At 44.0% G+C, this 24,422-nt stretch overlaps 1 protein-coding gene across 1 annotated transcript in view; it reads right to left on the bottom strand.

The window, feature by feature from the left end:
* The window catches only part of LOC310782441 (glycogen phosphorylase, muscle form), a gene marked incomplete at its 5' end in the record, with an annotated part of 35,824 nt that overhangs the window by 3,012 nt on the left and 8,390 nt on the right, over positions 1-24,422 (bottom strand). Inside the window, 9 exons of the mRNA XM_083643109.1 lie at positions 140-274; positions 10,975-11,182; positions 15,265-15,406; positions 15,520-15,578; positions 16,779-16,926; positions 17,843-17,944; positions 18,087-18,201; positions 18,393-18,556; positions 24,188-24,334. Of these exons, the coding sequence (XP_083499235.1) occupies positions 140-274; positions 10,975-11,182; positions 15,265-15,406; positions 15,520-15,578; positions 16,779-16,926; positions 17,843-17,944; positions 18,087-18,201; positions 18,393-18,556; positions 24,188-24,334 (1,220 nt within the window). The remainder of the gene's footprint in view (positions 1-139; positions 275-10,974; positions 11,183-15,264; positions 15,407-15,519; positions 15,579-16,778; positions 16,927-17,842; positions 17,945-18,086; positions 18,202-18,392; positions 18,557-24,187; positions 24,335-24,422) is intronic.

Genomic DNA, 24,422 nt, shown 5'->3' with positions numbered 1-24,422 from the left:
AGAAGCTACACAACACCCCCAAACGTGTTACACATGGTGCATTGTTTGCCTCAGTTTGTTCATGTTTGATGTGTCTTTACCTGTCATGGTGCATTGTTTGTCTCAGTTTGTTCATGTTTGATGTGTCTTCACTCTTTACCTGTCATTGTGCATCAACATGTTGACAATTTCCTTAAACATGTCAGGCTGCTTTGGGCTAAAGAACCCTCCAGCAATCTGGTCAATAGCTTGTTTCAGCTCAGGCAGGCGCTGGTAGTACTCCTCAGCACAGTATCTAAGCAAGACAAGAAAAAAACAATCTGGTCAATAGCTTGTTTCAGCTCAGGCAGGCACTGGTAGTACTCCTCAGCACAGTATCTAATAAGACAAGACACAAATATAAAATAAAAATAAACATTAGAATCGGCACTTCCAGAAAAAAGGCACAACCTTCTCACTGTAGTAACCTGTGCATTCACATGGGAGTATTATTCAAAGGTCTAGCTAGCCAGTTGTCTAAACAGGTTACCCTTGGTCAAAGCATTGTACCTGAAAGCTGCTTGGATGGATAGTACAGTAGCAGTTCTCTTCACCCAGGCTACATGGATGGGAAGAGTGCGGTTAAGACAAGTGGTGACTGCCAACACTCTGAGGCCGCAGAGCTGCAGTATACCCCAGGGCATGCAGTGTTTACCGCATTAATTACAGTTGCACCATCTCGCCAGATGGACCTGGTAAAAGGACATAACACTGTGTCCTCATATGCAAAGATAACACATAGTGGCATATAAAAACAGACAAGGAGTGACAGACAGTCTCCTTTCCTTTCCTCCCTTTGATGTGCCCCAATGGGATTGAATCAGGGTTATATTGTTTGTTTTTTTGCCTTTATTTGAGAGGACAGTAGGCAGACAGGAAAGGTGGGGAGAGAGAGAGAGAGAGGGGGGATGACATGCGGCAAAGGACCACGGGTTGGATTCGAACCCGGGTCGGCCACGTGAAGGACTAAGCCTTTGTGGTACCCACTCTAACAGGTGAGCCACCAGGATGCTCCCAATTGAGCTCAAAGCTCATGGAAATTTTTTTAGATTTCTAGTTGTATATGAACTTATTTAGATGTGTGCACATATAAATTCAAATATGTGTGAATCCGGGGGGAAATTATTTCAATAATTCAATATAATTTTTGAATGAACAAGTAAAAAAAATTAAAAGAAAAAACATCAAATGTGTGATTGTATGAACCGCTTTCAACAGAGATCAAATTTGTGAATGTGTGAGAACAGGTTTAGTTGCACTTCTACCTCTGTGAATAGGTAAAAAGGAAAGTTAACACAAAACTCAGTTCAGACTATTTGTGGGTCCAGGAATTTTGACCCTTACTTTGTGTCATCTGATGAACCAGTGGGGATGCTCAGATGAACATGTTATTTATTTGCCTATGCAGTCGGGGAGCGAGTGGAGACATCTACAACAACATTTGTCGCTGCCAAGAAGTGATTGCCTGGGCATGTCTTCACAACCGCATGTATTTCAGATGAAACTATCTCAAAGCCCTAACTGTGCATTATGCCCTCTGGCCACCCCTGGTACCTTTTACATGGTCTGGGAATGCTCGGCCGTTTCTTTATTTTGGAGAGAAGTTGCCAGGAAGTTGTCCGTAGTGTTGGGAGACACTGTTCCTTGCTCTCCTGTTATTTTGATGTTGAATGATTTTACTCGGCTGAATTTATCCTTGAGGCAGAGGCATCTGTCTTTTCATTGCTGAGTGGTGGAGACTGTAAAAATGTTCTAATCTTTGTTTGTTTGCGGGGGGGGGGGGGGGGGGGGGGTATCCTGCGTGGAGGGGGATTCTTTTCTGAGTGGATCTGTTTGGGGATGTGTATGTATTGGTTTCTGTAGATGTTTGTGGTTTATATGTTTTGTTTTGTGTGTTTTTAAGGTGTTTTTTTCAATAATTTGTTTTATCAAAAAACAAACAACACGATGCAACAAGTAAACACTTCTCGAACAAGTTTAATTCCAAGATATTATGGTAGCACTGTCTTGCATTAAACTTGTTCAAACAGTTGGTTTGTTTTTTACATCTTATTTGTCCCATATGCCCCCTCCAACCTTGGACTAGCAGTGGCCACACACCCGGTTGTGATAAATGGACAATTAATTAATTACTAGGGGATGAGAGAATGTATAACCTGTAGGGCAGATGCACATCTATTTTGCCTTCAAATGAAAACAACTTGCCATATAACCTGTCTCTAGTCCATGGCAGGTTCTCTTTCTGTGAGACAGGGATCTGCTGCTTGGAGCTCATATAACCTGTCTCTAGTCCATAACAGGCAACTCATATAACCTGTCTCTAGTCCATAACAGGCAGCTCATATAACCTGTCTCTAGTGCATGGCAGGCAGCTCATATAACCTGTCTCTAGTGCATGGCAGGCAGCTCATATAACTTGTCTCTAGTGCATGGCAGGGAGCTCATATAACCTGTCTCTAGTCCATGGCAGGCAGGTCAGTACATTTAACCTGTCTCTAGTCCATGGCAGGCAGCTCATATAACCTGTCTCTAGTCCATGGCAGGCAGCTCAGTACATATAACCTGTCTCTAGTCCATGGCAGGCAGCTCAGTACAAATAACCTGTCTCTAGTCCATGGCAGGCAGCTCATATAACCTGTCTCTAGTCCATGGCAGGCAGCTCAGTACATATAACCTGTCTCTAGTCCATGGCAGGCAGCTCATATAAAATGTCTCTAGTCCATGGCGGGCAGCTCATATAAAATGTCTCTAGTCCATGGCAGGCAGCTCATATAACCTGTCTCTAGTCCATGGCAGGCAGCTCAGTACATTTAACCTGTCTCTAGTCCATGTCAGGCAGCTCATATAACATGTCTCTAGTCCATGGCAGGCAGCTCAGTACATTTAACCTGTCTCTAGTCCATGGCAGGCAGCTCAGTACATTTAACCTGTCTCTAGTCCATGGCAGGCAGCTCAGTACATTTAACCTGTCTCTAGTCCATGGCAGGCAGCTCAGTACATTTAACCTGTCTCTAGTCCATGGCAGGCAGCTCAATACATTTAACCTGTCTCTAGTCCATGGCGGGCAGCTCAGTACATATAACCTGTCTCTAGTCCATGGCAGGCAGCTCATATAACCTGTCTCTAGTCCATGGCAGGCAGCTCATATAACCTGTCTCTAGTCTATGGCAGGCAGCTCAGTACATTTAACCTGTCTCTAGTCCATGTCAGGCAGCTCATATAACATGTCTCTAGTCCATGGCGGGCAGCTCAGTACATATAACCTGTCTCTAGTCCATGGCAGGCAGCTCATATAACCTGTCTCTAGTCCATGGCAGGCAGCTCATATAACCTGTCTCTAGTCCATGGCAGGCAGCTCAGTACATATAACCTGTCTCTAGTCCATGGCAGGCAGCTCAGTACATATAACCTGTCTCTAGTCCATGGCAGGCAGCTCATATAACCTGTCTCTAGTCCATGGCAGGCAGCTCAGTACATTTAACCTGTCTCTAGTCCATGGCAGGCAGCTCATATAACCTGTCTGTAGTCCATGGCAGGCAGCTCATATAACCTGTCTCTAGTCCATGGCAGGCAGCTCATATAACCTGTCTCTAGTCCATGGCAGGCAGCTCATATAACCTGTCTCTAGTCCATGGCAGGCATCTCAGTACATATAACCTGTCTCTAGTCCATGGCAGGCAGCTCATATAACCTGTCTCTAGTCCATGGCAGGCAGCTCATATAACCTGTCTCTAGTCCATGGCAGGCAGCTCATATAACCTGTCTCTAATCCATGGCAGGCAGCTCATATAACCTGTCTCTAGTCCATGGCAGGCAGCTCATATAACCTGTCTCTAGTCCATGGCAGGCATCTCAGTACATATAACCTGTCTCTAGTCCATGGCAGGCAGTTCATATAATCTGTCTCTAGTCCATGGCAGGCAGCTCAGTACATATAACCTGTCTCTAGTCCATGGCAGGCAGCTCATAAAACCTGTATCTAGTCCATGGCAGGCAGCTCATATAACCTGTCTCTAGTCCATGGCAGGCATCTCAGTACATATAACCTGTCTCTAGTCCATGGCAGGCAGCTCATATAACATGTCTCTAGTCCATGGCAGGCATCTCAGTACATATAACCTGTCTCTAGTCCATGGCAGGCAGCTCATATAATCTGTCTCTAGTCCATGGCAGGCAGCTCATATAACCTGTCTCTAGTCCATGGCAGGCAGCTCAGTACATATAACCTGTCTCTAGTCCATGGCAGGCAGCTCATATAACCTGTCTCTAGTCCATGGCAGGCAGCTCAGTAAATATAATCTGTCTCTAGTCCATGGCAGGCAGCTCATTTAACCTGTCTCTAGTCCATGGCAGGCAGCTCATATACTGTAACCTGTCTCTAGTCCATGGCAGGCAGCTCAGTACATATAACCTGTCTCTAGTGCATGGCAGGCAGCTCATATAACCTGTCTCTAGTCCATAGCAGGCAGCTCATATAATCTGTCTCAGTCCATAGCAGGCAGCTCATATAACCTGTTTCTAGTCCATGGCAGGCAGCTCATATAATCTGTCTCTAGTCCATGGCAGGCAGCTCATAGAACCTGTCTCTAGTCCATGGCAGGCAGCTCAGTCCGTTTCAGAGTTCCGACTTTACTCAATTATGCACATTCATAATGGGTCCATGTTTCTGGCTGCCAGGCTACCAGGTCAAGCACAGAAAGAGACAAATAGGCTTCTGTGTGTTTCCCTGTCCTAACTGTCTGTTCATAAAGACGTTTGCTGAAGTACAGGCCAACATTTATTTGTACTTTGTCTTTCTTCTGGTTAAAACTCATTTCGAGTGAAAGGTTGTGTTCCTCTTATGTAAGAAGATAAACTTCAAAACAATGGCCAACAATTCCCATCATAGTCATGCCATGGGTAAAAGCAGCTTATTAAAATAAAGGTATGGTCATTTCTGTTTGCATTATGGTAATAATCCTACAGACCAGTTGCCTCTGCATATTAAGCTCTCAGACCAAGATACTGAAACGATAAGTACATCATAATTTAAAAATGAAAAATATTTAACTATGTGTTTAATAAAAAAGTAATTGTCAGGTTTTGATCACAGGATTTCAGCTGAAGTGACTTCACTTGTGCACAGTGAACAGTTGGCATGGTTTATCTTCTACTTATGGTTTTGGAAATGACATGTAGACTACCATGTACAAATACAATGATGTGGTGGTAACCGGTAAATAAAAAGGTGCATAAACTATGACATCCAGTCAGTGATCATCATACTGTAAGGCAAACCAATACCACCATAATAAGCAAAATAATCAATTATATCTTCATAGAAGCATTGCATTGTGTTTGTTTCCTACATCAGTTATCATGTGCACTGTGAATTTAGCTCCTAAAGATTTAGGTCAGCCTACAAATGTGGAAATTCAGGAATATAGCCTACTCAAATAAAACCCCTATCATTTCTTGGCCAGGTTTTAGAGCTAGCCAAATAGTACACAATAGTCTACACATCTCCAATATGTATGTGTCTGCTGGTGCCATGTGAGCCACCACTCCGCATCTCATGTCATGTCTGAGGCTGATCGGTGTTGACATGTCAGGGCCTGTCTCTCATCGAGGCTGGTTTGTCACGTTTAACTCTGGACTAGTTGTAGGACCTTGGGTGACCTACATTCGTGGTGGTGTATTGTTACAGTAGCAGAAAGTGTTTCTAGGCGTCTGGGTAGTGTAGAGGTGAACGCACTCGCCTACCACCGCAGAAACCATCGTTATAAACCAATACCACCATAATGCCGGCACCATCATGCCGGTTCAATTCTCAGCAGCGGTATTTCCAGCTTGGTCTGATGTTCTTACAGACACAGACACAGAGACACTTGGCTGTGTCTGCGAGTGGGAAGCTGGTGGGGGGGGGGGGGTAGCATGATCCTCCCACGCCACACGCTACGTCCTGCCGGTGAAACTCCTCTCTGTCTGGCGACTGCACATGTACTGTATCGCAGGAAGCATAATGCTACAGTACTCTACTCTTTCACACCGGCCTTGAAAGCCGAAAAATGCACGGAAAATAGGATTAGCGCCTCCGATGTGAAAGTCGTGAATGCGCTTTGGTGGACAATTGTTTTACGCCTTTTGTCCCGCGACGGTAGGTAGTAACAGCGCCGGGTTACCTGGCAACCCGCCTCCACTTGAAAGGTCGTCGCAGCGAGCCGGAAAAGGTGCGAATGGTCTGCTCATTCATAAAAAAAATTACAGGGGAAATCACCTCATGTAGCCTATCAAGAAAGTGCACGAGTGAAAGTAAAAAAAGTAGCCTATACAATCATGACTGCAGGGACGCCAGGAGGAATGCTCCGTGCGGTTAGGCTTTATGCCCAAACGATGTTGACATTAGTAGGAAGGCTACAATTAACGGATATAATAATAAGCTTCAGAGGGCTATAGCTGTCTGTGGCGAGTTGGTCTGAGGTTATTCCCTCTCAAAATCAGCTCTGTGCATTCCCTTACAAAAACTACTAACGGTAAGTAGTCATGTGCATTTATAGCCTATACTATTCCCCCCGACGAACGTTATGCAGACTGCAGCTGTTTGATATGCGGGCGGTCGTGTATCGTTCCAATTTTAGTAGGACACCATATCGATCTGCCCGCCCACCATGCGAGTGCACCTATCCTCCCTGCTCAGCGGACTAGGAGGGAAGTCTTGTTGAATTAATTCGTTCATCATACAGTAGCCTAGGCTACACTAACCTATGAAAATATTAATTTGGGCTAGGAGGAGCAGGGAATCCCTCCGCTCGCCTTTCAATCCGGGATCAGGGGATTTCACCTGAAAGTACACGCAGCACGGTAATGTGGCCGTGCTGCTTGGCTCTGTGTGAAAGCAATTTCTGTGGCGAGGCGGCTGGCTTTACGGGACTCCTAAACGGCAATTTTTGCGCGATCTGTGTATGAAAGAGCCCCAGAGAAAATGGGAGAGTTTTCACCCCTTTCAAATGGCCTATTGCTTGGACTGAAAACCAGTAGGTCTACAAAATCTATCTTCAAGTAATTTAATTTAAATTTTAAAACCATGGCAATTTAATTTTAATTTTAAAACCAATTAGTTCTCAAAACGGCTGTTTCTCTCCAGAAACACTGCTGAGCTGTACAAAGTGACAATGTTTGTTTGTGTCCCTGCCAGCTCAAAGGTTTGTTTCTGAAACAGTGTTGCTCTGCTGCGTGGGGAGGGACCCATGAGCTCTCCTGCTGCGTGGGGAGGGACCCATGAGCTCTCCTGCTGCGTGGGGACCCATGAGCTCTCCTGCTGCGTGGGGACCCATGAGCTCTCCTGCTGTGCAAATCCCTATTGACCCAGCTGCAGGAAGAAAACCCGCTTCCTTTCAGGCTTCAATTGTAAATATCACTTGTTTGAAGAGGCTGTTAGACTCAGGCCATTTTCACACTTTTGCTCTTTTTTTCAAGCTGCCAGCACTTATTTTACATACAAGTCAATGAGAAGCAGCTGCGAGGCGGAGAGAGAGTGGCCACATTGGGAAAAGTACTTCTCCTGGCTTCTTTTTAGGCAGAGCAGGCTGCTTTCTAAAGTTGAGAAATGTCTTTTACGTGGAACGCACATGGTCACATGGCGTCGATGGCTTTTCTTATGAGCTGACCAATCACAATGAAGAGGTGAGGTTTGACTGTATACAAGCCAGCTAACAGTTTACGACAACATGCATAAACGAGAATGAAAGAGCCAGTTGAGTCAGTTGACCGTGTTGTGGGAGTGTCTGCTTAGTGTCTGGGAGTTGTACCGTTTGCTGATAGTGCAGTTACAGTGCACTGCAAATACTGTATTTTTTTATTGCTAAACCTGGAGTTGAGGCATTGCTTTTTCTACAAAAGTATCAAAGTCAAAGGGCCCTATCGTCGTATGGCGCTATCGTTTGCGCTGCCTCTTATGCTATCTTCCCAGCGTCTTAAGCTATTGTCTGCCTCCAGTTAGCGCTGGAATCTAAGTGCAAACACAGGTGTAGGCATGGCCCAGGCGTGCCCGTGCACCTCTTAGCCTATCATCTGCCTCCCGTAAGTGTCATTTTGCGCTCTGGCGAAGATACCATCGCCATGTTCCGAGCGTAAACACAGGCTTGGGCGTTGCCCGTGCCAAAATAGGCGTTCCAGCGCAATGTGTTAGAAAAAAGGGCCTTTGGTGCTCTCAATTTTAACGCCACGTAATAGCAGGTCATAGCGCAAAAAAACCCCACTACGCCAGGCGTATGCCTGAGCGCACACAGTATTCTCCTCGCAGTGCAGGAAATCCTCGCTTGGATACATTACGCACGGCATGGATGTCTATTTCTCTAGTCTGGGCACCTTTCACCCCGCTGTTTGTCATGGGGGCGTAAACCACGGAACCAGAATGAACACCGGAAGGAAGTGCGCCAAAAAACGTCTTTGTTGCCGTTAGCTTGACGTGTCTTTCCTCGATTAATTGTCTGATGCAAAGCTCCTGTATTGGCTTAAAAGATGTGAGATTGTGAATCCGCAATGTTTCTAAAATAACTTCTTCAAAAACTTCGTTCGGTACGTCCATCTTTTGTTTTGTTGTTTGCCGTTCTGATACTTGGGTAAAATTGTCAAGTTAACGTAAAAGTTGACAAGCTAGAAACGCTGCCCATCCGGTCTAGGGCGGGCTCTAGGCCGGAACCAGGTAGGGTGACAAAATCAATTGTGAGCGGAAGCCAGGCTCTTTCTCGCCGAGAAGAGCCTGGTGATGCGAGGTTACTATTTCTCTCTCTCCAACACCTCACGCTCGCACACAATCTTCCCTCCTCAGAATGACACATTGATTTTAAACTATAGCCTACATTGCAGAAAAAACACACACCTTGATTTAAAAATGAGAATTTGTTTGTCATGGTTTTATTAGGCTACATAATTCCCGACCATACAGGTCTGTGGTGTTAGGTAACAGTAGATTACTTTAGGTAGGAGCCCTCTCTCTTTCTCTCTCTCACTCTGTCCCGCTGCTTTTAAGGGGGATGGACATAATCATGATCACACCTGCAAACACACTTTTGGGCATAAACACGCCTATATGGAGGTTTGCACCGAGATGACGCGAAGAGCAGCGGGCCGACACGCCCACAATTAGGGCTTTGCACGGCACTATTCCAGCGCAAAACGGGCGCTAACGCAAAATTACCGCCTTTGCGATGATAGGGCCCAAAGTGTTTTTATTTGTCAAATGCACAGTATAACACAAGGTTGAGCAATGAAATTCTTAGGACAAGGCAAGCAACAACTATGCAATAGGCATAAAAAATAAATCAAATATTAAATTGTTAAAAAGAATCACAAATAAGGTCAAGAATAGCAAAAATATATTATTGCCAACATGATCATAGAGGCCACACCTTTTCAAAATTAAAAGTGTACTTGTTGGCCCCTGCTTAGACAATGTATGAAGGGTGCATGCCAGATGAGAGCAGGAATTGACTGTCACTCACTGGCCTTTGATTTGGATCCATGCTTTAGTACATTTTGTACTGTAGGCATTTTACTCACAAACATGGCATGAACTCAAGCTTTCCGCTTATACAATGATCTATTTGTATCTCTTGCTTACGCAGCCAGAGGCAGATGGCTGTCTGCAACTTCTGTCTCATTGTATTGTATTGTTGTTTCCAAAGCCTGTAGCAACAAAAATGACAGTTCTACTGGAGGTATGGCCGAATGCAAAACCGAATGTAAGGTCACATTAACAGGATGGTTTTATCAGACTATCATTACATAATTTATGACAGACTTCCATCAACCTCTATCAGTGATCATTATTATGATCATTTTGTGCTCTAGGACAGTAAAGTCTTAGCTAATGCACCTTTAATTGCCCGTTTAATGGCACTCATATAGCCCTGTGTCTGGGGCCATAAGAGTGCAAGCTAGTCTCATACTGCTGTGTTTCTTGGGAAGTGATTGTAAAGTCTCCTGTTTACACACTGTGGCAATCTTGCCATCCAAATGGAATTAGTTAGTTCATGAGTTTAATGACACCTGAGTGAGGGGAGAGCTGCACAAAGGCATTTCGTCCCTCCAATACGATGAAAGGGTTGAAGTGCAGGGACGAGCTTAGTGAATAGACCTGCACGTGACCCATTCAATAGTCTCAAGGGGGCTAAAATGGTAAAGACTTCAACCCTTGTGTGAAGCCACTTTTCCACTGTCATACTGTGCACTGTGCCTCACTTCTCTCCAAATGTAATGTTTAACCACAATGAACCCAAAGGTCAAGTCAAGGTTTAACAACATTACCTAGGCTAACCTGTAATTATCACAATTGAATGAGTGTTTGTGAGTAGACATTTCGAAGTAGCTCTGACTTCACGAAGACGAAGGGGGGCACGGTGCCAGTGGTAGCGCTGTCGCCTCACAGCTAGAAGGTTCTGGGTTCGATTCCCGTCTGGGACGCTGTGAGCGCTGAAGGTGTGTTCCCCCCATGTCTTCAGTGCCCACTGTCCAGGTGGGCTATCTCGTCGAAAGGTTTGCATGTTCTCCCCGTGCTCCCTGTGGTTCCTCCATATATATAACCCCCTACTAAAACATGCAGAAGATCGTCGTCTGACAAGTGGCGGTTAGAACAAGTTGGTCCCCGGGTGCTTCAGTGCAGCTGCCCACCACTCCTGGCCTGAACCATGGAGGAGGACGAGCCAGGATGGGTCAAACGCGGAAGACAAATGTCATGGCACCTCCAAAGCATGTGTGTGTGTGGACTGGCTGTGTGCATGCCACGATGGTGTTTGTGACAAAATAAAGACGGGGTATGTCCGTCCAGATTAATTCATTTAACCTTGTAAGTCTTCAATAAGTAACTCTCTTTACCAGAGGAAATGCTTGTTTTCAGTCTAAGTATCACAAATCTAAACTGTAGTAGAGGATATTCATTGCATCTGGTCCTCTTTCCACGTCCATAACATTTCTTACCCTTTCCTGTCGAGCGCATCAACGTCGTCCACCCTCATGCCGAAGATGAAGAGGTTGTCCTCACCAGCCTCCTCAGCCATCTCCACATTGGCTCCATCCATGGTACCGATGGTCAGAGCACCATTCAACATGAACTTCATGTTGCCGGTGCCAGAGGCCTCTGTGCCTGCTGTGGAGATCTGCTGCGACAGGTCTGCTGCAGGGATGGCTGGAGGGAGGCAGAAACAAATGGTTCATGACTCTAGTAACAGTTTTTTGTTTGTTTGTTTGTTTGTTTGTTTGTTTTTTACCTTTATTCATACAGGTCTCTTTTTCAATAGCACCCTGTTCACATTCAAACACACATTCACACCTGGAAGCTGACCACTACAACTACAGTCTGATCTGTTGGCCACTGAGCAGCTCCACTGGAGCAGTTGGGGTTAATAAGGGCCTTGCTCAAGGGCACCTCAGTGGTGATAATGAGGGAGGGGCAAGCGCTGCTTTTTTACTTTCCCCATCCAGATTTATCCTGCCGGTCCGGGGATTGAACCGACGACCTTCTGGTCACAAGCTCGCTTTTCTAACGGTTAGGGAAGCTTCCCACTCAGGAAAACTGCATTTAGCCAGACTGTCTTCTCCTTCAGAGCATCCCATCAATGGAATTCACTCCCACAATCAGTTAGAGCAGGGGTTCCCAAACTTTTCCGACCAAGTACCACTACGTACCAAACCAAATTTCCCAGGGACCACTTCCACTGCGTATATCCCCCCCATAAAATGAAATTTGCTGATTTAACCATGCAATAGCAGCAAAAAGGCTAAATAACAATATAAGGCTACTAGCTGGTTCTCACTCACACACATACACACACACACACACACACACACACACACACACACACACACACACACACACACACACACACACACACACACACACACACACACACACACACACACACACCTGTCAACATTAGGCTGTGAAAAAGAGGGCCCCTTTGAAAAAGTTGCCAAATGTAGCGTAAATTTGGAGTGTTATTTAGCTACCTTCCTGACAAGCTAGCATGACATGGTTGGTACAAATCGATTCCTTAAGTCTTCTAGTTTCATATGATACCAGAAACTTCACTCTGGCTTTAAAACTGAGCCTGCTGCAGCCTCTGAAAGTAAATGTTCAAAATTGTGATCTTTCCCAAATATCGCGATATTTCAAAAAATCGGCCCAATCTGGCAACTGCTCAGGGTTAATGTGTATGTAAAAACTGTTGTCTGTAAAAAAAAACTTCTCTGGCGGACCACCAGACGGAGCCCGCACCACAGTTTGGGAACCAATGAGTTAGAGAATCTCCATAATTTTATTCATTTGAAAATATAACGTTAAGAAATGGCTTACTGAGAACAATGTCAATACTGATGCTGTTTTAACCACCAAGAACCAACAATGTCAACACTGATGCTGTTTTAACCACCAAGAACCAACAATCTCAACACTGATGCTGTTTTAACCACCAAGAACCAACAATGTCAACACTGATGCTGTTTTAACCACCAATAACCAACAATGTCAACACTGATGCTGTTTTAACCACCAAGAACCAACAATGTCAACACTGATGCTGTTTTAACCACCAATAACCAACAATGTCAACACTGATGCTGTTTTAACCACCAATAACCAACAATGTCAACACTGATGCTGTTTTAACCACCAATAACCAACAATGTCAACACTGATGCTGTTTTAACCACCATGAACCAACAATGTCAACACTGATGCTGTTTTAACCACCAAGAACCAACAATGTCAACACTGATGCTGTTTTAACCACCATGAACCAACAATGTCAACACTGATGCTGTTTTCAGCAGGGGGCACGGTGGCTCAGTGGTAGAGCTGTCGCCTCGCAGTCAGAAGGTCCTGAGTTCGATTCTCGCCTGGGACACTGTGGGCGCTGTGGTTGTGTTCCCCCCCATATCTTCAGTGCCTACTGCCCAGGTGGGGTATCTCGTCGTAAGGGCCTTTCTGTCTGTGTGGAGTTTGCATGTTCTCCCCGTGCTCCCCCAGGGGGGTTCCTCCGTATATAACCCCCCCCCCCCCCCCATTACAAACATGCAGAAGATCAGATCATCATCGTCATCCGACCAGTGACGACAACATCCGAAGTTGGTCCCTGGGCGCTGTACGAGAAAGCGACCACTGCTCCTGGCCTGCCCCCCGGGGGAAAGGACAAGCCAGGATGGGTTAAATGCAGAGGACAAATTTCACCGGCCACCGTCAGCATGTGTGTGTTTGTGGCCGTCCGTGCATGTGTTGATGTGTAATCGTGTGACAATAAAAACGGGCTTGTCCGTCTGAAATCGTGTTTAATCGTTTAACCACCATGAACCAACAATGTCAACACTGATGCTGTTTTAACCACCAAGAACCAACAATGTCAACACTGATGCTGTTTTAACCATCAAGAATGAACAATGTCAACACTGATGCTGTTTTAACCACCATGAACCAACAATGTCACCACTGATGCTGTTTCTAACCACCATGAACCAACAATGTCAACACTGATGCTGTTTTAACCACCATGAACCAACAATGTCAACACTGATGCTGTTTTAACCTAACCTTGCTTGCAAGATGGATAACCTCGCGAGATCAAAAGAGATTCTCTCGACGTACCCATCTTGTCATGCACAGGCAGTTAAGATGATTGGTCGAGCCATGCCGGCCCGACGAATCAGCGGCAGCCGTAGGCGGGCTCAGGCTCGTCTGGGCAAGTAGTGGGTACATGGTCTTTGTAGTTCTTTTCACTCGTCAACATGGCTGCCGCCGCGGAAGTGGCAGGCAGTCTGAATGAAATTGAATGTAACGTTCCCAATTCTATGTATTAAATTCTAAAAAACGACCCCCAACATTTGGGAAGGCTAAGCCACACAACTAGTTCGTTATAATCTAACTAAATGCTTCGAAGGTGACTTTACGACCGTGAGGACTCAATCAATGAATAACCACGGAGATCAGGCACAAGCACCTTCGGCGATCTGATTGGTTGAAGTTAACACCCACCAGCGGTGATAGACAGATGGGTCATCCAATCACCTGCCAAGTAGCTCGGAAAAAGTGGCCGCCTCCGTCAGCGGGTCTGGTTACTCCATTCCCAGATCGACTGGTTTAGTGAAATGTATGTGGAGCTATACCGTCCATCTGGCAGCGTCAGGTTAGTTTTAACCATCAACAACCAACAATGTCAACACTGATGCTGTTTTAACCATCAAGAACCAACAATGTCAACACTGATGCTGTTTTAACCATCAAGAACCAACAATGTCAACACTGATGCTGTTTTAACCATCAAGAACCAACAATGTCAACACTGATGCTGTTTTAACCATCAAGAACCAACAATGTCAACACTGATGCTGTTTTAACCATCAAGAACCAACAATGTCAACAGTGATGCTGTTTTAACCACCAAGAACCAACAATGTCAACACTGATGCTGTTTTAACCATCAAGAACCAACAATGTCAACACTGATGCTGTTTTAACCACCATGAACCAACAATGTCAACACTGATGCTGTTTTAACCATCAAGAACCAACAATGTCAACACTGATGCTGTTTTAACCACCATGAACCAACAATGTCAACACTGATGCTGTTTTAACCATCAAGAACCAACAATGTCAACACTGATGCTGTTTTAACCACCATGAACCAACAATGTCAACACTGATGCTGTTTTAACCATCAAGAACCAACAATGTCAACACTGATGCTGTTTTAACCATCAAGAACCAACAATGTCAACACTGATGCTGTTTTAACCACCATGAACCAACAATGTCAACACTGATGCTGTTTTAACCACCAAGAACCAACAATGTCAACACTGATGCTGTTTTAACCATCAAGAACCAACAATGTCAACACTGATGCTGCTTTAATCACCTTCATTCCTCATTTCTCGCTCATGCTGTTTGTGTTTTTAACTATTGCATGTTTTATTATTTGAGGATGCCTATCAACACCAGGCAAAGAGACTCCCGATGACAACTAGCCTTTTTGACTAACTCGCGTACATTTACATTTGTTTGAATGTTGATGAATGTACATTGTCCCTTTACAAATTGATTGATTGATTGATTGATTGATTGATTGGCCCTGCTCTAACCTTTATGCCATCACTGCCGAGATTTATGCCGTCCATCATATAGCCTCATAGCGGATATTAAAGTTTTCTAAACAATCCTCTGCAGCAGAGGAGCGGAAGAGCAGAGGGGGCAGAGGAGTAGTGAATGGTCATTACCTTTCTCAGCCAGCGTGACTCTGTAGTTCTCCAGAAAGATGACTTTGAGACGGTCTCCAACCACTGGGTCATTGTTGACCACCTCGCCAATAGCTGTGATCATACGGATGATCATCTTGGCAGTGTGGTAGCCGGGGGCGGCCTGCAAGAAAGGCACAGGTCTACTGTATGAGTTTCACAACTGTAATGGATTACAGTAAAGTGTACAGTCATGAAGGTGAGGTGTTTTTCTGTAAAACCAAGTCAGTTACAAACCTTTCCACCGATCATGACTGTTCTTGGGGTCCACTGCTTGTTGGGCTCCTTCTTGATGCCTGGATGAAATAGCAAGAGGTTACACTACTGACGTGTACGTGTGTGTGTGTGTGTGTGTGTGTGTGTGTGTGTGTGTGTGTGTGTGTGTGTGCGTGCGCGTGCGTGCGTGCGTGCATGCATGCATGTGCGTGTGTCTGTGTGTCAGTGTGTGTGTGTGTCCGTGCGTGCCTTGGGCATGTTCACAGATTTTATATTAACTCATTCCCCGGCAGAGGTTCAAAGGAAAAGTCGCCAGCCACCGCCAGTGTTTCTGATCATTTTCACTAATTTTCCAAGACCCACAGAATATTTTCTTCTATGACTATGTAAACACTGAATATCCCAAAAGAAAGAAGAGAGCCTCTACTTTCAAAAAAAGTTTGATTCTACCTTCATCTGTTCTTTAGTTATTGACACTTGAATGTAGGTAGTGTTCACTGAAAACTTCCGTCTCTCCACAAAAAGTTGAGAAAAAGCCTTTTCTTGTTAATGAAGTCACCTTCATGGGTCCTGAACCGAATAAATGTCTCTGGCGGATACTGGCCGGTGTTACACTCAACTATGAACCCCAGAATGATTTGGTTTTCCCTTCCGGTCAAACACGCCATGGGCCCAGCTGTAACACCAGTGTGAGAAAGAGATTCACCCTGCTATTGAGAGAGGGGAGCCCGGTCACGCGTTTGTTTTGCGCGGGGGGCGACTGGTTGTCTGTGTATGTCAGGAGCAATCTACCAGTTGAAATGTACATGGTGTGAGAGTTTAGGAACTGGATTACTAATCCCTGAGGACAAGTGACTTGTGGACGTGTTGTCAGGGCTTGGTGAAAACAAAATCCTTCACGTTTGAGTGACAGGCTGCCCCCCGCTGTAATGGAGTCTGAGCCCGCGTCGATAAAAGCTGCCGGACCAGCATTTGAGCAGTGCCTGGAGCTGTGTTATGGACCTGACGCGAGATTGTTGCTTTTCTCTGCTTCCTGGTTTTGTTCCTGTACGTCCCATGGCGTCAATGGTGGGGAAGCGTTGTGTGTTAAAAGACATTCAAAGATGCCAATGGCGGGGAATGAGTTAAGGACCTATCCAATACGGCTACATTATTGGCAAAGTCTTGCAGTGGGAAAGGCAATCTTTAAATAATTTTGAACATCTGAAATATTTTTGATTTGAGTAATTCATAACATAGAGGATTTAAAATGTGAGGATTTCAAAGTGTGACATACTTACGGTTATAGTAGGTGATAATGTGCAGACAGTTGAGCAGCTGTCTCTTGTATTCATGGATTCTCTTAACCTGAATGTCGAACATGGAGTTGGGGTTTATCTTCACCTTGTAGTGCTCCTCCAGGTGCACAGCAAACTTCAGCTTGTTCTCCTATATTAGCAAAAGACACACTTTGTTACAAATAGTAACATGTCACAGTATGTTCAGTTTCAACTTAATTGTATGTACTGTATATAATATAGATACACATTCATATTTGAGCAGAGCAATGCTAAATCACAATAAGATACAGCAGAGGAAGACAGAACATGTTTAAATCAATGGACAGTGGCAGCGATCTTCAGTTGGTGCCAGCCGAAGGCTCTTGGGCTACCAGCTGGCTGCCATACCAAAGAACGGAACTTTGCTTTAGAGAAACTAATGATATCTATATTGTTTATTAAGCGGTTGAATTGGTTTAAGTTATGATAAGTTAAGTTAAATTTCTGTGTTATCTTTGTTTTAATCTGCCAAGGACCTGTCAGGGACCTGCCAAGGACATGTCAAGGACCTGTCAAGGGGCTGTCAAGGACCTGTCAAGGGGCTGTCAAGGACCTGTCATGTCCCAGATGCCAATTGAAGATCGCTGCATCTATAACAGTGCTGCTCTGAGAGTTTAAAGTGCCACATTTATGACAAGTGCTAGAGTGTCATATACAGTAAGCGGATTCAGAATAGGGATCAAAATGGGGCAGAAGCTGCTATAAAAACCATTAAATGGGGGCTTTGATAGATTGTACCAACTCCCTGGTCACAGAGGAACCGAACCACCTCTGTAAGGTGCCTAAGGTTTAACAAGAGCTATTGAGCACTTTATGGAATGGTACCTGTACAGTATATGTTCTACGTCACTGAGAGATCGATTACTTTGATTATACATCTCTCTCTCCAGCCGCTTGTGTGCTGAGTAGTTGGATTTACATACCAATCTGTAATAGAGCAAGTTCAAATACTCTCTGTCATCTCTTTCCTGCAGGTTTTGGGTTTATTCCAAATTAAAAAATGAACAATCAATTAGTTACGTCACCTGCTTGACTTTGGCCACGTCACGAATGAACGCTTCATCGTTGATGTAATTCAGGAGACCCTTCAGCTGGTCCAGGTCACGGATGAAGTCCTCACCAATTCTCTAATAGGAAAAACGTGAAAGTGAGAAATTAGAATAAATCGCTTTTTGACAGTAGTGTGTGTGTGTGTGTGTGTGTGTGTGTGTGTGTGTGTGTGTGTGTGTGTGTGTGTGTGTGTGTGTGTGTGCATAAAATACTGCCAACCTCAGCGATGACCTCAGCCAGGCCAGGGTTGCACATCACCAGCCAGCGGCGTGGAGTGATGCCATTGGTCTTGTTCTGGAACTTGTTTGGTTCCATTTCATAGAAGTCCTTGAAACTGCAAGCAGAGTGAAGCATCACATATATCAGAACACACAGATGATGCAGCAGCCCATGAAGCTGGGGATTTGTGAAATAGCCAAATATCAGATAACTTATGATTGCAGTACATACATGCATGCAGTTTTGCATTAACTGTGATTTAAACAAGAAGAAATTCAGGCAGCTGTGTTTATTTTAGGGACATACATTGTAGCTTTGAGGATGTCAGAGTGTATCTGGGCCACGCCGTTGACAGCATGGGAGCCCACAATGCACAAATGGGCCATGTTGATCCTCTTCTGTCCACCTTCCTCAATGAGGGACATGCGGCGCATACGGTCATGATCACCAGGGAACTTAGCAGCAACATTCTGGGCAAATAAAGGAAAAATTCAATAAAAGGATATGTTAAGAGTTCTAACTTCCACAATTTTGTTGTTTTAATTGTCAATTATTATTATTATTATTATTATTAGGGGTCCAAGCACGAAGTGCGTGGATCCCTATTGTATCTGTTCCGTTTATTATTATTTTTCATATTCTCCGCTAAAACAGTATGCACGGCAAAAACTGTAAGGGCTACAGTAGCCAGACTTTGCACATAGGTTGGAAATGTGCCCCACTACTCAGAGACAAAAAATTAGCCATATTGACCAGATGGTGGCGCTATAACAGACCATTTCACGTATTGGACCATAACTGCTGAACCGTGAGGCGTAGAATCAAAATTCCACATCTGCTGGATTCCCTGGATCAATACGCATCTATCCATATAGACCACGCCCATTTAAGTCTGCTAGATTTTCCGCCATCTTGGACTTTCTCAAAAAAAAAAAAAACGAACTCGTCCTAGGCCATCTGCCCGAATGAGCGCAAACTTTTTGTGTGTCATCTCTGGACTTCCCTGATTAAAAATCTTAGAAAGAATTTGGATACGTGAAACCGTCTTGAAATGATAAATGTTTAAACTTTTGTGTATTTACTTTTGTTCTTTTCCTGCCCTAAAAGTGTGTGGATCTCAGAAACCATACACCCCCCATCACCCAAACTTTCCACACAGGTTCACGACATCACCCACTACTCAGAGTAAAAAAATTACACCAATCCACCAGATGGTGGCGCTATAACAGCCAACCACCACTACTACTGCCGCTGCTGCTACTACTACTACTACTATTCTTAGTACTTCTGCTGCTACTATTGCTACCACTCCCACTACTACCAACACTACTACTATTACTACTACTGCTACTACTACTACTACTAGTACTGCTTGGAAACCGTCAGGTCACCGGATCTACACACACACACACACACACACACACACACACACACACACGCGCACACACACACACACACGCGCACACACACACACACGTACACACACGCACACACATATACACCACACCTGCACCTAATTCTGGACTGATCACCACACACCTGCACTTAAGATGCTAATCAGCCTCTACACTCAGTGTGTGTCCGTTACTGCAGTAGAGGCTGTGTTGGTGTTTCAGTTGGTGTTTATCCTCCCTTCAGATGCATTATTAAGTAAGTTGTAGTTTTGTTAGCCATTGTTGAATTGCCATTCCAAGCCATCCTGATCTTAAAGGTGAATTGCATATGTTTTTCTCTTTAGCCATGGTTAAAATATATTGTTTATTGTTTGTTTGATTGTTATATTGTTTTTTATTGCTAAACATACTACTTCCTATGACTATTTTGTCTGTTTGCACACGCACACGCGCACACACACGCGCACACGCACACGCACACGCACACTAAAATGGCCACCACTGGTGTACTTCATCTCCCAGAGTGCTTCACTCACTCACTTGTGGATTGTGCCATGTGGGTGGGGAGATGGGTGGAGCTATGGCTATAAAAGAAGTGCAAAACTTGCCCCAAACCCCAGTCTGCTGCTACAGAGGTGCTGTGAGCCAGTCCAACTCATGCTGACCTTAAAGGTGAATTGCATATGTTTTTTTCTTTAGCATGGTTAAAATATATTGTTTATTGTTGCTTTAATTGATTGTTACATTGTTTGTTTATTGCTAATTTGATGTCATTTGGATTGCTTGTTAACATTGTGTATTTGGGTAAATAATTCTGTTTGTGTTCTTATCCACAGACAACATGCTGATTGCCTCACTGTCACTTTTGATGTTGGGAAAATAAAATCACCCTGCACCTTGTCCTGCTGTGTGCCTGCCATCTTTCCTTGTGGTTTTATCTGGGTCCAGTGCTGAGGGGTCACATTGCCCTCACCTGTTCATAGGTGTGACACGCATTAACCGCTCATCCTGGCTGATATTTTACCACATGTTGAGCAGAGTTGCTTTAACTTAAGAACACATAATTTGATAATTGTAAACCCAGTTCACCAATGTTTACACTGCAAAATGTATCACCAATGTATTTTACATGAAACAGAAGTTGGCGGGCTTGTAATCCTGCAGTGTGACTGACATCAATCTGAGCCAATCAGAGTTGGGCTGTGGTCAAGCTCTGTACCAGGTGCACTGAATCACTGATGAATGGAGATGGTGCAAGACAGTTGGCAGTATAGAGGGAACGTTTTTTAACATCCAATTCAACTTATCTTTGAAACCTGCTGAATGAAACCTCCAAAAGCCAAATCCGTGAGTTTAAAGGGAGGTTTACACAATCTGAAATATATTTTCAATGTTATGTAAAGGGAGGTATGAAGGTAATTTGAAGTGACGGCAATGTGTTGTGATTTGAAATGTATTCCTATCTTGTGTTTTAATTAAAGCCAACTGAGATGTTAGTTTTGGCCTTAAAGGGACACTTTATTTTGCACATCTCGCACATCCGAAAACAGTTTAGCAGGCATTCATTTAGTTTGACACTTATTGAGTTGATTTGTGAAAGGTATAGTTTGGTTTATTTGAAGTGGGGTACTATGCGGTACTTGCATGCAGTCGGTGTACTGGGTAAAGCACTCTGGACGCATCACACACAGAGATAGAACTGTACTCTAACCACAACAGGCACAGAGCTGTCTGCTGAGTGAAGTTGACCATGAGCAAAAACATAGAAAAAACAAATACATAGAATGCTTCCATACTGCTCAGCTGGTGTAATCAAACTCTCCACAAGCCCTGAGATGCCAAGTTGACTTGAAAATGTCATTTACACCCTGATTCTAGCTTAAATGTTCACTGTAGCAAGGTTGTACCTTAGTTGGTGTAATTCAGCCGCTAGCTCCAGTGCACATTGCCACACACATATACACCTATACACACACACACACACACACATATACTCACACATATACACACACATATATATACACACTTACACACATATACACTAACACTACTATTACTACTGCTACTACTGCTTGAACCCGGTCAGGTCACCAAATCTCAACCAAACTTTGTGCACTTGTGCACATACCAACTCTGATTAAATGTGCAATTCAGTGTCTATATTATCTGACATACACCCCCCAAGTCACCGGAAGCTTGGACCCCGCATCGCCGCTTGCGGCTATATTTATTATTATTATTATTATTATTAATAAGATACAACATAAGGAAGACAAGCAACAGTAAATGTGAAGCTGGGAAATGCTTGTAGTTCTGTCTGTGGTTTGGAGGTCCATGGCTACATGAGTCCATCTTATGTAACTCATCAAATAATATAATTTCCCCCATTCACTTGATGCATATTTATAATGACCTGAGCCCTGTACTACGAAGCTAGTTTAACAGATCCGCGATAAGTCCCTTTGATCTGGTTTGACTGAACAGGATCAAAGCTATCTAGTTTAAGGATACTACGACGCTGGTTTTCTAGTCGATAACTGAACCTGGGATCTGCCTGTGCACGCGCATGTTTTTCGCTCGTGCACAGGCGCGCGTCCACGCGAAAGAGGTGCGCTAGCCAATCACATTATGAACAGCTGAGTTGATCCACGCCCACACCCATTTCCACACCCATTTCCTCATTCAGCGCAGCCACAGTGTGATCAGAGATTTTTGCGGATATTTAATGTATCCGCGATTTAATGTCAGAATGAAAATCCGCGTTGGATAGTCTGCTGAAGGGCTGTCTAAAGCAGCAGCTTGTATTCACATCAGTCATTTGATTTACTTTGATCAGCGATTTCTGTCTGATACAGCTGCATTGATACAGGCAGCAGCAACAAATGTAAAAGTGTAATCTCAGTCTATACATTTCCACAATCTGTAAGCCTATTTAGACCATAGATTTAGAAACGCATGCTCAATGAATAATGATCTCTATCACTCATGTGTGTGGTTGCACTGATCGAATAATTCATATATAAAATAGCCTAGTATAAAGCCTAATAGCCTACTATAAAAGAGAAAACTGCTGAACTGAATTGAGACGATGCAGGCATAGTTATCATTGATAAAAACTAGCCTATTTTTGCTCATATATTGGCATACAGCCTACAGGACACAGTTCCAGCTGAAAGATGCAAGAATAGCCTGCATATTTAGTATTGGGGCTATCCCATATTTAAACTAATATCTATATTATATGTATAGGCTTTTCTGGCATGTAGGAGAATATCACCCTCACTCCATTTGAGGGTCCGTTCATGATATGCGCCGCGGTGATTAATAGTGATCATATTTCTCCACGCATGTTGAGCTGTTAAGACATAAAGTGGTAAGTAGGCTTAATTTAATTATGTAGCCTACAGAGCCACGAATGTTTTGCTTGTTCTATTCTCAGTTGACTGCAATCTATTTTTCATATGGCGATCTTATGAATGGTGAGTGACTCCAGAGAGCCGATATTATATGGGTCTCTCATGGATTTTGATCTTATCCTCTGAAGCTAACCTGGTCGCGACCAGGTTAGCTTTGCAGCGTCAGTTGCCATGGTGATTGAAAGTTAACTTGCTTTGTAGTACGGCTAAACCAGGTTTAAACTCAAACTTACTCGGATAAGGCATTAAACTAGCTTCGTAGTACAGGCTACTGGTCTTGTAATCTATATATAAAATTGAGTATGTGGACTTTGTTTCAAGTTCTGTGTTCGGCCACAGCTATGCCGTTTTACATGCGATCGGGCTGAAACCTTCAGGGTGTGTAAAGGGCACCCGTGCGGGTGACCTGACGGAGCCGGATTTTTTAATTAGGCTAATTAGCTAATGATGTGATGTCATCAGTGATGATGTCAAAAGTGATGTGCACACACACACACACACACACACACACACACACACACACACACACACACACACACACACACACACACACACACACACACACACACACATATCATAATGGGGCACACACACAAGGAGGCATTGTGACATCACTGATCCAATAAGATTTAGTGAGCAACACACAGTCACACACACACACGCCAATAGGGCAGGCGAGGCCACGCAGCAGCCGAGCTAGGGGCGCAGCCGCGCAGCCGAGTTTACTTAATATAAGAACAGCTCATGGCAAGCAGTATAGGTACGTCTCTCCAGCTCATGAAGAAAGTCATAATATTGTGCAGGCCTAGCAGACCTATCTTATATATCCTCTAGTCAGAAACATTGCTCCTCCTGCTGGGGTAACTTCAATTTACAGTCAATCAGTTTTTGTTTAATTATGTTTTTTCACCAGATTAAAAGTCAGTCAAAATAATTCTGTTTAGTAATTCATACAAATCCATAGAATTTAGGCACCATACTGAAATTATTTCTGGGTTCTACTCCTTTTCCACTATGGGAATCTAAAAAGTCAGAATTATTGCACTTCTTATTTTTTGGACTTCTTTATTCAATAAATGTCAATAGCTTCCCAAATATCATTGTGCACTCTGTTACACCTAAACAAAGCACTGGCACCAAGCGTGAAGTCAGTGTGAGGCCAATAGGACTACAGAGTCTGTGACCGTATACTGTAAGTGCTTGTCCATCATAGAGGATTAACATTTCTAGCATCATGTGCATGGCAGGGCATCCACAGGAATCAGAATGTGTTGCAGTGTGCACCACTAACCTCCATGTGGCGGCGGTTGATCTCATAGACAATTTCCAGGTGACGGGGCAACAGGTGAGCGAACAGGTCGATGGGCCAGCGCTCCAGAGCCTCAGGAAGAACTGTGTGGTTGGTGTAGGCACAGGTACGAACACAGATGTCCCAGGCCTGACCAGCAGCAAGGGGGAAAATAAACAAACAAACAAATACATAAAAAAAGAAAAAAAAAAGAAAAAAGAAGTAAATAAATAAATAA

This window comes from Poromitra crassiceps, assembly GCF_964638095.1.
Source record: "Poromitra crassiceps genome assembly, chromosome: 1".
Classification (NCBI taxonomy): domain Eukaryota; kingdom Metazoa; phylum Chordata; class Actinopteri; order Beryciformes; family Melamphaidae; genus Poromitra; species Poromitra crassiceps.
The sequence above is the reverse complement of the archived record's forward strand: the minus strand, read 5'-3'. Positions and strand labels throughout refer to the sequence as shown.